The sequence below is a fragment of the Oryzias latipes genome, chromosome 18 (assembly GCF_002234675.1).
Source record: "Oryzias latipes chromosome 18, ASM223467v1".
Taxonomy (NCBI): Eukaryota; Metazoa; Chordata; class Actinopteri; order Beloniformes; family Adrianichthyidae; genus Oryzias; species Oryzias latipes.
In genome coordinates, this window is record NC_019876.2 from 2,966,819 (window position 1) to 2,982,658 (window position 15,840).

Genomic DNA, 15,840 nt, shown 5'->3' on the forward strand with positions numbered 1-15,840 from the left:
TGATGACCTGTTGATGAACCTGCTTTAGCTGTTCCTGATGGTCACCATAGCAGCGCTCGGACTTCCTTTAGTATAATTTATCTCTATAGATATGTTTATCATAGCTGAGGGAGACTTTAAACTACATACTAGGCTGTTTGTGTTGCTGTCTGCATTATTTTAGGTGATTTGTGTGTTTAAAATGTCCAAAGTTGGGTTTTGGTTTGATGTGCTGCTGGGATGCTTCTGAATGAAAATGCGCTTCACACAGGAAGTTGCACTGATATGCTGGATTGTTGCTTTGATGCAACTTTGAGACTTTCATCTCAGGTAGATTTCAGTAGAAATGTTTGCTGATTCTTAGAATGTAGAATTTTGGGATTATTGGTTTTCTGTGAACAAAATCACAAATAAAGGTTGTTTTTAAACTGCAGTATTTATTCTGTATCGTGTAAATGTTTTTTAAAAATACTCTAATAGACGTCTACAGATATCCAAAGACCTTCATAAGCAGATATCTCTCAGAAGACTAGTAGACCTCTAATAGAGTAAATGTCCAGTAAACATCTACAATAGACGTTGTGTTGTTTATTCCGTCACAGGGAATCAGATTTCTCCGATTCCCACCGGAGTTTTCACGCCGGATGCCCTTCCTGTCACAGTCTTGTATTTCCACGGCACAGGGAGACCCAGATAGTATTATTAGTTATTTTACAGACTTCTCCTGCTGTGACGGAGAAAAAAAAGACCCAAATAACAAAACTCACATTTTAGCCCATGTTCTCCCTACCATGACAAAGGTGGAGAGGATTTCATGCAATTCATGGACACCAGTGAAGATCACAAATTATTGAAGGGGGGGTCAAGATGACCCCACTCCCAACATTAAAGTGCGTCTGAAAGTGGAGACAAATGTCATTTTTTTGCAGTCGTGGAAGCTGTTTTTTTATTTGAGTTGTACATAATTTTTCTCAGATTTCACATCACTTCTAGATTTCAAACACATTATTTTAAATCTTTGGTCTTAAATTCCCTTTTCCAAACTCAAGAACAAGTCATAATTCATAATTTTTACCGAATTCTAAAGTAAAAGGATAGAAACAGAACATTAGAGGATAAAAAAACAATGATTTCCCCCACTGAAGTGTATTTATTTGGCAGTTTTGGAACAAAAAGAACTTTGTAAAGATGAGTAGAGTCCTGCGTTTGGCGCCAAACCTTCACGCATCATCTGGAACCTTTATTTCAGAAAGCCTCTTTAGTACCAGCAGATCAGAACGTGGACGGCGTTCTGAGAAACAGGAAACCCAACGAGGCGTGACGTCAGATGACAGTGCCGCCCGCCGTCCTCGCCGCTGCTCCATGGTCCGTTCTGCACACCTCCGCGACGGCGGCAGGACGGAAACTTCAGGGAAGTAAACCGTTTAGGCCTCAAAACCCACAAATGCTGCCAATTCAAATAGAATTCAAAAAGAAAGTCATTCTGTAAGCAGTTTTTACCAGATTATTGCACAAAAACATTCCTCATCTGAGATGCGTTCAAGGTAAACCGTCAGAAAACCAAACATTTAGAACCACTACAGCACAAAAAAACAGTCTTAGAAATAAATAACAGAAAGAAAAGACATTCTGAAAGCAGAAAATAAAGTTTTTCAAACAAGCTTTTGCATTTTTTAACATTTTCAAAGCAAAGTTTACATCCATAAATACTTATTTGTTCCCAAAGTCACCACTAATAATAATTATTATGCTGAAGCGCAGACGATAGATTAGCTCCGTAAGCAGAAGTAAAGGTGATCAAACGTTTCAGCCAGCGACGTACGAGGAAGTAGAACTAACGGAAAACACTAAATCCATCCCTTTTTTTCACTGCATTTCCTGACGTTTCTGGTTCAAAGTCAACAGTGACTTAAAGGAAATGCACAGAAGAGGCTCCAGTTTGTAAAAAGAACCGAGCTTATTACAAGTATAAAGAAAGCTTTGGTTTGCAGCGAAAAGTTGGCTTTAAGTTTGAGCAAAATTCCTGCAAAGAAATGAAAACACTAAATTCTTTAAAGAAGCAGAAAAAAGGAGTTCATCAGGAATAAACTGAAGCTTAAATTCAAACCAAAGACAAGAAAAATCAGATCACATTTGGTCTTTCTGAGGAGAATCTGCTGCTTTAATGAACTCAAAGCTGGTTGCAGTTTAAAGCTCATCTAAACTTTTCCTGCTGGAAGTTTTTCACAAATGTCTGGAATCAGCAGGAAAAGACAAAAAAAAACAACCTAAACGGCGTTTAGCACCAAAAGACGGAGCGGCGAGGAGAACGGGCTTCCTCGGCCCCCGTCTCTCCTCTGGAGCCAGAACGCCCCTGCAGGTTCCTCGCCACGGATTCATTAAGTTCAAAGAGAAGCTTAGTGTCTCGCTGAGGATTAGTGGATTTACTCGCACAGCCAGACAAAAGCCAGCTGAGGGGGGCGCTGTTCCTGGGAGCCAAATCCAATTACGTGGCGTTTTGAGGCTCCGCAGAGCGCCGCTTTGGGAAAAACCTCGCCACATTTTTCTAAAGATTTCTAGACCTTCTCAGACCCCACAGTCCCTGTTTCACCAACAACATTCACTCATTCATCCCTTAAATCTCCATGGAAACCCTCCCCTCTGCGGCCGTCCGATCCGTTCTTCTCCGCGTCCTCGAAGCGCCGCCGGCTGAGGTTTTCGTTTTGCCGAGTCAGCTGTCCTCCTCCAGCCAGGACGACGCGTCCAAGCTGGGGTTGTGGAGGCTCTCCGCCCGTCGCATGTTCTGCTGCAGAAAACTGTGACACGATATGGAGTCGGCCGCCATGGCGCTGTGGAGCAGCCACAGGTGGTTATGCAGGACTTTGACCTACGGAGACACAACGATGTCGCTTCATTTGCAGGAAAGTGCTGAGTCATGGAAACTCATTCAAAGAAAACCATTTTCTTTAATCTGATCAGTTTTTGTTTAGTGTTTCGCCTTCATCTGAAGGATTTTAGGAGAAAAACAGAATCTTTGAAGAGTTTTAAGGTCACATCTAGTGGGGGTGGAGCTACGTTCACGCCGACTTCGTGGACACGCGTCCAAACGAGCGCTTTCGCTGAAAACTTTCACGCTCACGTGTCGCTACGTGAGTTTCTACGATCGTTTGTCACCTCCAGAGAGATCATTGCAAACGTAAAAACTGGATTAATGACGTGTTATTTTAAAGTATTTACATGTTTCTCATATTTCTGGTTCATTGGTTTTGTTAAATGAACCGTCTCCTTTTTAAAAATGTACCATATAATCTACATGTTTTTCATTTAGTCATCCTGTATTTTATTTTTTAAACCTGTCGTGTTTTTTTTTTCCATTTTTATTCTCTCTAAAACTATTTCCGTGTTTCCTGTGAGGATTTAAAGGCTGAATAGAAATTCTCAGTTCAGTTTATTTTTGTGTTTGAATTGGAACCAGTCTGTTCTGGTTTTCTTACCCGGTTCTCCTCCAGCAGCTTGACTTTGACGGACAGGTCGTCTCGGACCTTTTGGTACCGGTCCCTCTGAGCCTGGAAGTTCTTCTGGGCGTCCTCCAACTTGGGCAGGGTGTCGGCGTCCCGCGGCTCCATGTTCAGCTCCTCCAGGTCGACTCTGTAGGCATCGTACTCGATCCTGGAGGAGGAGGTCACCCTGATCAGGAGCCGGTCCAGAACATCCAAACAGATGGAAGGGGGAGTTCTGTTTGGCTCCGACACCCACCTGACGGCCTCGTACTGCTTGGCGTTGATCATGGTGTCCTCCATGGTCTTGTTGACCAGGGTGTTCATGTCGGCGGTGAAGGCGCCGACGGCCGCCGACAGAGCCTCGGTGCTCTTGGACAGATGCTTCTGGGCCTCGGCGTTCACGCCGAACTCCACCTGGCGTTCGGGTTATCGAGGCTCGTGAAACTGCGGCTGAGCCAGAACCGTCTGGACGCCGTTAAGGACTTACGTGGAGTTCCGGGGATTTGGAGCTGAGCTCGGTGAAGGCGTCCCCGAGCGACTTCTGCGTGGCGCTGAACTGAGCGAGCTGATTGGCCAGCGACTGGGCCAGCTTGGTCATGTGGTCGTAGCGCTGCCGGTCGTCTTTCAGCAGATCCAGGCGCGGCTCCAGTTCCAGGTCCACCGTTTTGGATCCGCGCCCGAGCTTCTCCGACAGAGCCTGCCGCGTGCACTGAGACAACCGAACGCCACACCTTAGCGGCGGCCCGTTCCTTACGGACACAAACCACCGAGTTAAGCTCCTCCCACCTTGAATTTGTTGATGCTCCACTTGCGGACTCTCTGGAACTTCTCGCTGGCCGGGATTTTGTTGCTGCCCAGAACCACCACAGTTGAAGTCGACCGAGCCGGCATTGAGACGTCTGGAGGTCAGAGGTCACCAAAGGAGTTTAATGGCGATACAATAAGGAGGGAGTCAAACTTCTACTGTATCTTCAGTCTGAAATACTATGTTTACGTACTAATACCTCAAAAACTACACAGTAAAAGTACACAAATCGCTGTGAGGAGACGGCTTTGTCATGAAAATGAGTATTTTTTCGAGTATTACACAAAGACGTTTTATTATGACGACGTGTTTCACGCTCTGCAGTAAACCGTGTTATTGGAGGGGGGTGACGGCTCTTAACCACAGCTGACCAAACGGCGGCCCCCGCCCCGCGGACAGCGCTCCAGAAGCGCATGTGGTCTCGGATCACCCGGGCAAGAACCCCAGACCCGGCAGCAGGCGCCGTAGCGGGACGGCCGGGTCGGACGCCGGGGCGTCTTCCAACCAAAGAGGCACGCGGGCCGACCCGGGTCTCGAACGCTCCGTCACGATGGACGGGCTGAGCGCCCCTGCTCTGCACTCACTTTCTCAGTGTGTACAGGTAAACTGCTGAAGCTCCGCCCACTGACGGGGCAGCACAGGTGGAGGTCGGGGCTTCAGCGTGTCGTAAAAGTCACACAGTGTAGGTTTCTGCAGCACACGTGGATTCCATGTTCACACTGCCCTGACCTTTGCTCTGATCCGTTTCCACGGTGACGTCCGCTTCAGCCGAGTGGGCGGGACTGTCGTCATCTCCGCCGCCGTGGCCGCACTCGCTCTGCTCCTCCTCCTGTGAAGACAGAGGCTGAAGGCTCCATCAGCAGTTCCAAAGGCCTCAAAGAAACAAATCCTCAAATCCATCTCCGTGGATTAGATCAGGCTTTTAAAATCTAAATCAGTTCAATTCGCGCTTCTGCAGATTAAATTTAAACTGATTCCAAATTTTCCCACAGCTCCTGAACGCAGCATGAGCTGCGATGGTGAACATCAACGGACAGGGTCGCCGTGGGAACCGGAGCTTTCAGAGGCTGATGGGAGCTCAGATCAAAGGGGGGGGGGTATGTTGTCTCCATGGAGATGGTGTGTACCTGCTGCGACTTGGATGAAATCAGGTCAGAGGTCACTGGAACAGGGGAGACGGCGACCTGACACGGAAGGAGGCTTCCGGCCCGGGGAAACCAGACCTGAACCTCTGCTGTGGCTCAGCGGCCGTGTGTCACACCGAAGAGACAACGGAGCGGCCGCTGACGCACAGCCATCTTTCAGAGGTCAGGCTGATGCCCCCCCCCCACTTAAAAACCCCCGCTGAGGATCGGTCGCAGCTTCCAGAGGAGCCTCCACCTCCCTCAGAAAGAGGCCAGCACCTCCAGAGGGTCAGGCGGCCTCGTGTTTGAGGTCCATCAAAAGTGGGCGGAGCAAAGCTCTGTCATTTTTTTTTCTGCCTGAAGGCGTCCAGACAGGAATCAAAGCTGACAACAACCCCTGGAGGGGGGAGGGGGGGCACTCTGTCACATGGATGCTCGGAGCAAACGTCCTCCTTAAAAACACGACACCAGTCGTTTCTGAACAAAATCTCCTCATTTGTTTAGGGTCAAAGGTCAAATCTGCACAGGTTGGTGGGTGATTTTAGGAGAAATCACCTAAAGTGATCTTCCGGATCATCTTGTTTTTTTTTGTTAACCACGCCCACATCATATGTTATAGCATTTCCTTGCTATATGAGCGACTCATTCAATTTTCACGACTTTTTGGTAAAAATTTGTAAAATATGCCAATTAGAAAATCTAACATTTTAGCTTCCTGATGATGCGGGGGGGGGGGGGGTGTTATGAGGCGATTGACTGAAATCAGCTCCAATTTGTCCCAAAGGAGATTTTTTTGTTTCTATCCGCCAAGTTGTAGATCATGTGGCCATCCCATAATATTGTCTAAACTTCCTGTGGATGTCCTCGTGTTTTGGTTTCGTTAGTGGATTTTGACTTTTTTTTTCTTTAGAGCTCCGTTCATTGTTTGACGGCTTCTCTCACAGTGATGTCATCACCAATCCTGGACGGCTCCAGAATGGAAAAATAAACACATTTTTTAAAATACCAAATATCTGTTGAGGCGTCTGAGACGCCCGTTACCTTAGGAGGAGCCTCCCCCTCCTCCTCTGAGGACTCCACACCCACATGGTTCTCTTCTGATGGCTCCATCATTCTTCTCCTCTGGATCCTCCTGTTTGGTCTGTAAACAGAAGAAGTCAGTGAATTCTAAAGCTGTCCAATATATCAATTAGAATCCTTTAAAAACAATTAATTCATAAAATATGGTTTATAGTATCTCTCAGGCACTTCATACTATTCAATTCAGTTTTATTTCAATGATGAACACACGTCTCAACGGGCATCACACTTTAACAGAAGACTTTTAGGGCTTTTCATTGATACCAAATGGGAAGGTGGAGCTCTGGGAATTGTAGTTTTAGATGATTTTTTTTTAAACGGACTTGTCTTTTTATTGTGGTAGTCAGAAGAATATAGAGTAAAAAATACTGGTCTAAAAAAGCAGCTTGGACCAAACTAAAAAGGTGGTTTGTCGCCCTCTGGTGTTCATTTTGTTAACAACACTATCAGTCAACAGGTCCAGAACTAAGAGACAAATGATTCGTCCAAACAGGTTCTGCTCAGACTAGTGGAGAAAGGAGACGACGGGTCACCGGGCAGTGACCCTTTGCACAGCTTTTTTCAGTCGCGTCCAGACTGCGACTGCTCGATCTGCGCACCTGCAGGATCAGGAAACGATGAAGAAACCCGCAAAGGTCAAAGTGCAAGCGCCTGACCTGTCCTAAACAGAACCTAAAAAAACGGAACCATGCAGAAGAAATGGACTGAATGTACCCAGGACTGAAAATGTCACATTGAAGATTATATTCAAATACAGGAAAGCTTCCTCTTTCACAACAAAAGTCTTTATGTCAACTTCTGTTTAGCAACTTCCGTGCCGAAGCCCAACCCTTTGGAGGTCAGGAAGGTTCTGGTGGAAATAAAAACCTGCAGGAGCTTCTAGGAGAGAAAGTCAGTTTGTGCTTCCTTTCTTCTATAAACTGACCCCGTTTACTCAAAATTATATTTATTCTCTTAATAATTCACTCAGTTAAAGCATCTTTAAAAGAAAGGCAGAAAACTTAAAAAAATATTATTAAACTAAAAGACCTAAATAAAAACGCCACACATTTGAGAAGTAAATTAAAACACGTTAATAAAGCATGACAACGTTTTAACGTTACCGTGTGTCAGTCATGTAAAGCAAGGCTGCAAATGATGACGGGTGTGTCGGTTTGAATCCCGGGTCCGTGACCTCTTTCTGCAGCCAGTCACGTGACAAACCGCTTTCCCATCACGCAAAGTTATACTTTAACCAAAATGAGTTAAATAAAAACAACTTGAGGCGATATGTAAAAAAAACATTCTAAAACTTATTTTTTAAAACGAACGAACCGGAGCGACGGCGCTCGCGCCTCCGTTTTCCGCGGCTCGCGCCCGGTAACCGAACCTCCGTCTCCGTCGGTCCGCTGCCTCGCGCCGCCAGACTCTCCCGGTCCGAGGTCGCAGCGCGAATCCCGGACTTTTGTTTCGGGAAGTTTAAGTAAACGTGCAGACAATCAAACACACCCGGAAGAGGAATTCAGTTTTTTTCCTGCTGAAGGTGCTCGATCTGTTCACCTTTGCTCACCGGAGGGGCGGGGATGTCCACAGAGCCTCACTGGGTTATGATCCATAAAAAAGTTCATGTTTTGCTTTCTTTTGTTTTCTCTTCAAAACTTTCTAAACCAGATTAAGGCGAACTTTGTGCAGTTTATTAGTTTATAACCTATGTTAAAAAACAAAAAAACATTTACCCAAAATATTAACAAAGGTTTTAAATAAGAGGTAGTTACAATCATTGACTCTATATGGGAACTGGACTGAGTAACCCCTCCCCCTAGCGTTCCTAACAGGAAGTACCCGCTGGCTCCAAGAAACTAAAGTCCCATAAACCAATATAATGAAATAAACAGTCACTCATTCAGAAGAACCATTCTTGATCTGATATTTTATTTCCTAATCATATTTATTATTTGATTTATTTATTATTCAAGTTATAAACTGACTACCAGACGCTTCAATGAAAGGAATTAGTTGAAAAATATTTGATGAACAGATTTTGTGTAGTTTGGTATTAAGTGGTAGCGGCCTGGCACCCACCACTTCAGCATCAGCGAGGCAAGTGCAGCACATACATAAGCTCCGCCTCCCCGCTCTGCAGTTTTTGATTCATTCGTCAGGTCCAGATGACCATGTTCAACCAAAATGGACCCCGGTTAGAAGGTTCAGTAAAAAAAGAAAATTTGGACCAATAAGACAAAAACAACCCCAGAGGATCAAACGACAGCATTATTTTATATCAAGTTATACATTTGGGGGGGTAGGGAGTTAGAGGTGCCCCCCACCCCACCTCCACCCGGTGCTCATGGCCTTTGGTTGTCTCATGTTCAGTTTGAGCTGAAATACCAAAAACTGGTTTGTTTTGATCCGTTCTTGATTGGGCCTCAGGAATTTCAAAGAAGGAACTGAACTGATTCATTTGTCTCCGCCCCTTTGATGGTGGTGTTGAACTACACGTCCTGCAGGTCACAGAAAGGTCAGCCTCTCTCAAACGCAGACAGATGGAGCGACCGGGAAGAGCAGCAGCTTTCCTGTCAGACGGCGTGGGACTTCCTGTCAGAGCGGACGGTGGTGGGTGTGAACGCGAGAGGAAACGGCGTGCAGGGCGTCTCAGAGCTGCAGTCGGGGCTGTAGGCAGGTGACACCTCTACACCCCCCCCGTTTCCTGTCCGTGCACCCCCCTGCTGCACCTCAGAGAACTCATGAGACTTTCAGCGTCAATCCGTCAGTTTTTGTCACAAACGCTCGAGAAAAAACCACAACAACAAAGCAACAGGTGGTTTTTGACATTTATGTAAATTTGACATTCATATCAAAATGCAGCAGCAGTTTGGAAGCTGCACAGAAAAACGACAAAGGCATAAAAAGGTGAATTATTTTCAATCCAGTCTTTCTTGTCAGGTCATCTTTTCATAGATTAAAGTCTCTCTGATGTGCGATCTTCTGCATGCTAACGTCTTCACGCGTTTGTTTGTCCGGCTGTAAACAAACAAACAAACAAACAAACAGCAGCAGTTAAAAACAAAAACACTTTATTGATCAGTTCTGATCACAGATGAACCTAAACCTCATTTTTCACTTACAGAAGGTCGTAAGCGACTTTCCCTGTTGAATTGAGTAGAAAAAGTAAACGTTTGGATGACTGTTTTTTACTTTGTGACTGTCTTTCCATTTGAAAACGTACCGTCATGGCAGCATCAGCCTCCAGCCGTTGACCACATTGACGCTTCGACACCTTCATGGCTCGCTTTGCTCTTCAGTCACTGCTCAAATGAGACACCAAAAAAAAGAAGAGAAGGACATTTGATGAGGTGGATGAAGACGTGGTCAGGTGACCCACTGGTTTGTCCAGGAGCCTGAAGCGTTTAATGTCTCTTTCTTCTCTGAAATCCCCTAAACAATCAGGTCCAACCATCCAGACAGTGACTCTGTAATATGTTGTAGGGTCAGTGTGGCCACACCCACTTTGTCCAGCAATCCGTCTTAATCCACGTCCCTCAGAGTCCAAACGATGGATCCATCCTGATTATTGTGTAATTTATCTTTGCAGTTTGGTGACAGTGAGGTGGAGTGAAGTTCTGCTGCAAGACTGGATTAAGATGAAGCTTTAGAGAGGAACCTGCTGGACCTGCTCCTCTGCACCTCACAACTTCCATCCATCCATCCCTCCATCCATCCATCTATTCATTCATCCATCTAGTCATTCATCCATTCATCCATCTAGTCATTGATGCATCCATTAATTTGCCATCCATCCATTGATCTCTTTAACCTCAAAAGAGGTGGACAGTTGACCCTCAGATTCTCGTCAACAGCCTTGTGGGCGTTTTCCAACATCCATTCAGGTTGTTCGTTGTATCCATGCAGTTGTGAGTAAATATTTACTCCTTAAGCACTTGATTCAGAAAGTAAAGCGTTGGTCGTAGTGTCAATTGTGAGACGTGGTATTTTGTGGATGTGAAAAAAAAGAAAAAGCTGACTTACCTTTACTATTAGTCCACTGATCAACTCTGGAATCGTACAAAAAAATTATTTGAAAAAACCAATTAATGTGCAGCTCTGAAAAAGTCTCACCTTTTTCCATCCTCCCCCGGTCCTTAAATATGAGTCCGAGTAAGATGGTGGACAGCAGATAGGGAGTTGCCACCAGCAGATGGCGCAGGAGTCTGAACCAAGACAGAAATGTCATTTCAGAATCCAGACTTGGCACCGGGATGCGGTGACCCCCAGGGGGCGCTGTGGAAACCACAAAATAGGAATTGTCAACATGTTAGCTGTTGACGAGGAAACAGACCGTAAATCAGCGGCAATTCTGTAATGGAAACTTATGCTGTTGTTGTGTGAATAAAATTATAATAATAATGTCAAAAACAATCCCACACAACCTCTATTTGTCAATAAAATTAATCTTTCTGATTAATATATACAGACAATATCTTCACGGACTGGTCTGGCATCCAACTCCAGTTTTTTTAGGGTAAAGTTGATTCTCATTAAAGTGAGATCTAGATTTCCCCTCAACCCATAACCATCAAAGTGGAAGCTAAAAAAAGAAATGGACGCCAACCTTAGTCCAGTCCCACTTTTAAGATGCAAAGAATAAATGCAACAAAAACAGTCAAAAAATAGTATTTTCTAACTGTACCATGAACGGTTTTAACAGCTTTATTAGCTGGTAACATTAGTTGCTCAATCCTATTATTATTATGGTCTGTAGGGAACAACTGTCACACTAAATCCATATTTGGAGTAAAGACTCCTGTTTTTTTTAAACTATTGAATGCAGATTTCTTTTATTTTGAAGTCAATGGTTCTTATTCTTTTTCCTCTTTTCTGCCAAAAGAAACTTTCCAAACATGTTGATGATTTTTGTTATGTATAAAATCTTTGGGTTTCAATTTAGCGGTCGTTGCAGCCACTCTAAGAAAGTAGTGGATGGCTTTTAGTCACGTGACAGAGAGACGTAAACATGCATCCAGAATGAGTCGGATGTGAGAGGGAATCCAGTAGTTTTCCCAAATTAAACTTCCTTCAGAGCCAGATTATAAATAAAAACTGGGATTGTTTTTAATTTTTATTTTATTATTTGCAATCTGGTACCAGCTGTCCAATGGACCGGGACCAGCCCCCCAGTGTTTGGGGACCACTACGTTTGAGGCCATTGGAGTGCTCAGGTCCTCCAGGCTCAGGTCGACTTCCAGTCTTAAAGTTACTTTCTGTTAACATGACAATCATTCAACAAAATCTAAGACGTACACGTGTTTTGGAAGTCAGAGATTCTTTAAAGTTATTTTTTACAAATAAGGTCTTTGGTTTGTTTAAATTATGTTTTTGAAAAATGACGTAATGGTACAACCAGTTTCAAATCCTACGTTTGGCTTCAAACTTTAGCCTCTCATTACCTCTGACGGTCATCCAGCTCTCTGGAGACTCTCCTAACCCAGAGGCGGAACACTTGTAGAGTCCTTGATCAGATCTGGAAACGTTCTGGATGGTTATGGTCATGTTTCCCGGGAAACTGCTCTCGATGAGGACACTGTCTTTGTAGAAGTTAGCTTTATATCCACAGGCTGGTATGAGATCTTTGCATCTGCAGGTCAGAGTGGCGTCTTCTCCCTCGGTTACAGGACGCACCGGCGCCTCCAGGATCAAAGAACCGGCTGAAAAGCACACATGAAACAATACTGGGAGTGTTTTTGTCCCGAGACTTCCAAAATGCCTGAACCATTTTTTTATTCAGCTGCTGGTTGTGGGGTGGTATTCCCTGCTACAGGGCTTGCTGCAGACTGGTGACCTATCCAGGGTGTGCTCTGCAATAGCTAAGTTGGCTCCAGTAACCCCATGACCCCAAGAGGGATTGAGAAGGCTCAGAAGATGATTGAGTAGATGGATCTCTAATGAAATCAATACAAAAACAAGAAAACTAGGCCTTTCGTTCCCTGACTGTTTTATTTACGGAAAAACTTTACTTTCTAAATATTCAAATTTCACAGAAAAGTCATTTTCCATTATTTCATAATGGGGTTGACAATTTTTTTACTCAACATTACAGGCGCTTATGTGTCTTTCTCCCAGTTTAGTTCACTTCTGCTCTTTAAATTGCTGTTAACACTGGAATTCACATCAGAGTTGACTTCCAAGTGAACCAACATCCTTAATTTAAGACAATTTTACATTGAACCAACAACCTGAGTTGGACAAAGTAAAGGGACAGTTTTGACCAGTCCACCCACGTACCTCCACCTAGAAAAAACACAATTCCTGAGACTCATTTGAGCCTTCATAAATCTCTAATCATTAGAGATGATTTTTGCAACAGGACAGTGCAAAAGATTTTGATTTTTGTGTCAAACTGTGTCAAAAGACTTTTTAACTTTTTAACCCCAGAGATGCCGCCAGCAACACCTAAGTAACACACTCTGACGTACCGTAACTATTTGACTGCGATCAACATAAATCAGCAGATTCTGATGGGTAGGGAAGGCACCTTACAAACATAAAGTATTGCATCACGGTGCAAACCTGCTTTTCTCTATTTCAGAATCCATTAGAATTACGTTAATGGCATAAAAGGTAGAAGAGTTACGGTATGTGAAAGAATGTAAACACTGGAGCTAAAGCTCTGATGCTAAAGGGTTAAAATGGGATTTTGTTCTCCAGTGGGCATTTGAAGAACTGCAATGTTTAGTCCTCAGAGATGTTAACATTTGACAATGAAAGATGGGGGCCTCATTTTTGTATCAAAGTGTTTGATCTGCACCAGAGTTCAGGCTAACTGTCACACCTGCTAAATACAGCAACATACATCTCTAGTGTGGACCAAACAGCTCATTGTGAAAGCTAACTCTAGAGGGCCATTGCACAAACAAACACCCACCATGTCCTCAAATTAGTCCTAAATGCTGGATCACCGACCTGTGACAGTGATGTTGACTTCACTGCTGTTGGTTCCCAGGTCCGTTTCACACCAGTATTTTCCACTGTCTGTGGCAGGGAAGGCATCATGGATGGAGCAAAGGGGTGAACATGGGTGAAGCTGAAAGACGATATCATTTGATCAAAGTCATGTCATGAGCGAGGATTCCAGTTCAATAAAAAAAAAAGCCTTGCACACCTCTCCATCCTGGGTCATTTTCATCACTCTCCAACGGGCTGCTTCCTTTGGTTCCTCCTGGTATTCACAGCTCACAGAAAAACTGTCATATTTAAAGAACTGCAGCCTTTTGGGAGAAACTCTGACCAAGACTACAAGAGACCACCAAAATGGGGGAATTCATTCAGTGTGAATTTACATAGGAAAAATTGGTTTTCAAATTTTAGTCTCGTTGGGAAATCTTACCTGCAGCTTCAGCAGAATCCAGAAGCACCACTGCACAATCAAAAATAAAAAGCTTATGGAAGTGAACACAACTTAGTTATTTAATTATTTGTCTAAAGACAGAAGAGAGCAAACGTTCTGATTTAAACTGATGTAAAGAGACTAATTAATACAAAAAAGACCCCTGATCCAAATACAAAAGACATTAAAAAATAATGAACACAACCGTCAAGATGGTTAAAAAGTGAGAAGATAAAGCGTTCAAAGTTTACTTACAGAGAAAACAAAGAGCCGTTGCTCTCATGGCGTCCTGCTGTAGACGATCGCGCCTGAACTGAAACACATTACCAACAAAAAAATATGAGACCACAACACTGGTGGGTGGGGAGAAGGAAAACCACAAAGGGTACATGTCAAAATTATGTGAAACAAGACATTTATTTAAAACCATCAAATATGGATGAAAGAAGTGAATGAAGCTATGCCTTTGTCTGTGCTTGGGTTGAATGAGATGGAGAAAAAAAACTACTGATTGAATTAAAAAAAATCTTTTTGTTTTCTATTTGAAAGCCTTAGTATTTGTTTAATCTGGTGGCAACTAGTTGTAACCTAAAGAATTACAACCATGGTAAAAACTAACAATCCAGCTACTCTCACTGGTCACTTTCTCAGCTACACCTTCCTAGTACCGGGTTGGGCTCTCTTTTACTTTCAGAATTGCTTTTAATCCTTGGTAGCAGAGAATCAACAAGGTACTGGAAATGTTCCTCAGAGAGTTTGGTCCGCATTGACATGATAGCATTACACAGTTGCAGCAGATTTCTCAGCTGCACATCCATAAGGCCAATCTCCTGTTCCACTAAATCCCAAAGGTGATCTACTGGGTTGAGATCTGGTGACTGTGGAGGCCATTTAGGTCCAGTGAACTCATTGCTATGTTCAACAAACCCGTCTGAGATAATTCCACCTTTATCCCTTGTGCTATCCTATGGGGTCAAGATGACCATTGACGTGTTCTCCCTACCATGACAAAGTGGATAAAGGTGGAAAGATTTCATGTAATCATGGACACCAGTGAAGATCACAAATCATAGAAGAAAAAAGGTTCGGAGCACTGTCTAGTGGGGTATAGATGGCCCCACTCCCAATATTAAAGTGCCTAGGATAGCACAAGGGTTATGGCATGGCGCCTTATCCTCCTGGAAGTAGCCATCGGGGGATGGGTACGCTGTGTTCAAAAAGAGATGGCCATGGTCAGCAACAATACTCGGGAAGACTGTGGCATTGGAACCATGCTCATTGGTATTACAATTTCTACTGCTTTGTGCAGTTTGGCAAAGAAGTATTTATGATAGAGTTAAAGGGCCAAACATTAGATATTTTCGTAAGCTCATTTCATGTGCCTATTTTACGGTGGCCCAGAAAGGTCACAACACCAAACATTAACTTACCACACAACACATTAACTCCCAAAAGAACACATTAACTCACAACACAACACATTAAATTACAACACATTAACTTACCACGCAAAACATTAACTCACAACACAAAAACTCACAACACAAAAAATTTACTCACAACGCAACACATTAACTCACGACACAATAACTCACAACACAACACAACAACTCAAAACACAACACATTAACTCACAGCACAACACAATAACTCACAAAAAACAACTCACAACAGAAAAAAATCAACTGACAACACAATAACTCTTACAAGTCACCAACTTTGGTTTTCACATTAAACCTACCTGGTTTGTATTTCAGTAAGGTGGACAGTATTTCAATGCCATGTCAGGCACAGATGGGAATTGAACCCAGAATTTTTGGTTTAACAGACTAATGCCCCCCACGAAAACCTCATTTTCAGTAGGATGCAGGCAATAATAATAGAGACTAAAGCCACATTTCCCCTAAAAACAAGGCGATATGCTGAAAGACAGATTAGTTAGCAGAGGATGGTTTCGAGCCATCGACCTCTGGGTTATGGGCCCAGCACGCTTCCGCTGCGCCACTCTGCTTC

The 15,840-nt window shown here is 43.7% G+C and overlaps 2 protein-coding genes and 1 non-coding gene across 6 annotated transcripts; all 3 read right to left on the minus strand.

Moving 5' to 3' along the window:
- Positions 1-897: 897 nt before the first annotated feature.
- Positions 898-7,983, minus strand: LOC101155668 (arfaptin-1-like). 4 transcript variants are annotated; one of them, XM_020701929.2, is made up of 8 exons: positions 7,837-7,983; positions 6,429-6,528; positions 4,993-5,092; positions 4,245-4,357; positions 3,946-4,167; positions 3,715-3,872; positions 3,453-3,627; positions 898-2,845 (listed from the first exon to the last, which is right to left on the minus strand). In XM_020701929.2, the coding sequence occupies exons 2-8, from the start codon at positions 6,498-6,500 to the stop codon at positions 2,690-2,692; spliced, it is 996 nt and encodes a 331-aa protein (XP_020557588.1). In that variant the 5' UTR covers positions 6,501-6,528; positions 7,837-7,983; the 3' UTR covers positions 898-2,689. The 4 variants fall into 4 exon arrangements, with proteins under 4 accessions (XP_020557588.1, XP_011471701.1, XP_004086771.1 ...); XM_011473399.3 differs by having other exon boundaries at positions 7,782-7,983; XM_004086723.4 differs by having other exon boundaries at positions 7,571-7,983.
- A 1,280-nt stretch (positions 7,984-9,263) lies between these two features.
- Positions 9,264-14,137, minus strand: LOC105353763 (low affinity immunoglobulin gamma Fc region receptor II-a-like). The gene is made up of 8 exons (XM_020701932.2): positions 14,083-14,137; positions 13,828-13,857; positions 13,603-13,733; positions 13,404-13,524; positions 11,891-12,148; positions 10,563-10,724; positions 9,673-9,751; positions 9,264-9,467 (listed from the first exon to the last, which is right to left on the minus strand). The coding sequence occupies exons 1-7, from the start codon at positions 14,108-14,110 to the stop codon at positions 9,726-9,728; spliced, it is 756 nt and encodes a 251-aa protein (XP_020557591.1). The 5' UTR covers positions 14,111-14,137; the 3' UTR covers positions 9,264-9,467; positions 9,673-9,725.
- A 1,629-nt stretch (positions 14,138-15,766) lies between these two features.
- trnam-cau lies at positions 15,767-15,838 on the minus strand. The gene has a single exon. It is a non-coding gene; the product is annotated as a tRNA-Met (tRNA).
- Between the last annotated feature and the right edge of the window lie 2 nt (positions 15,839-15,840).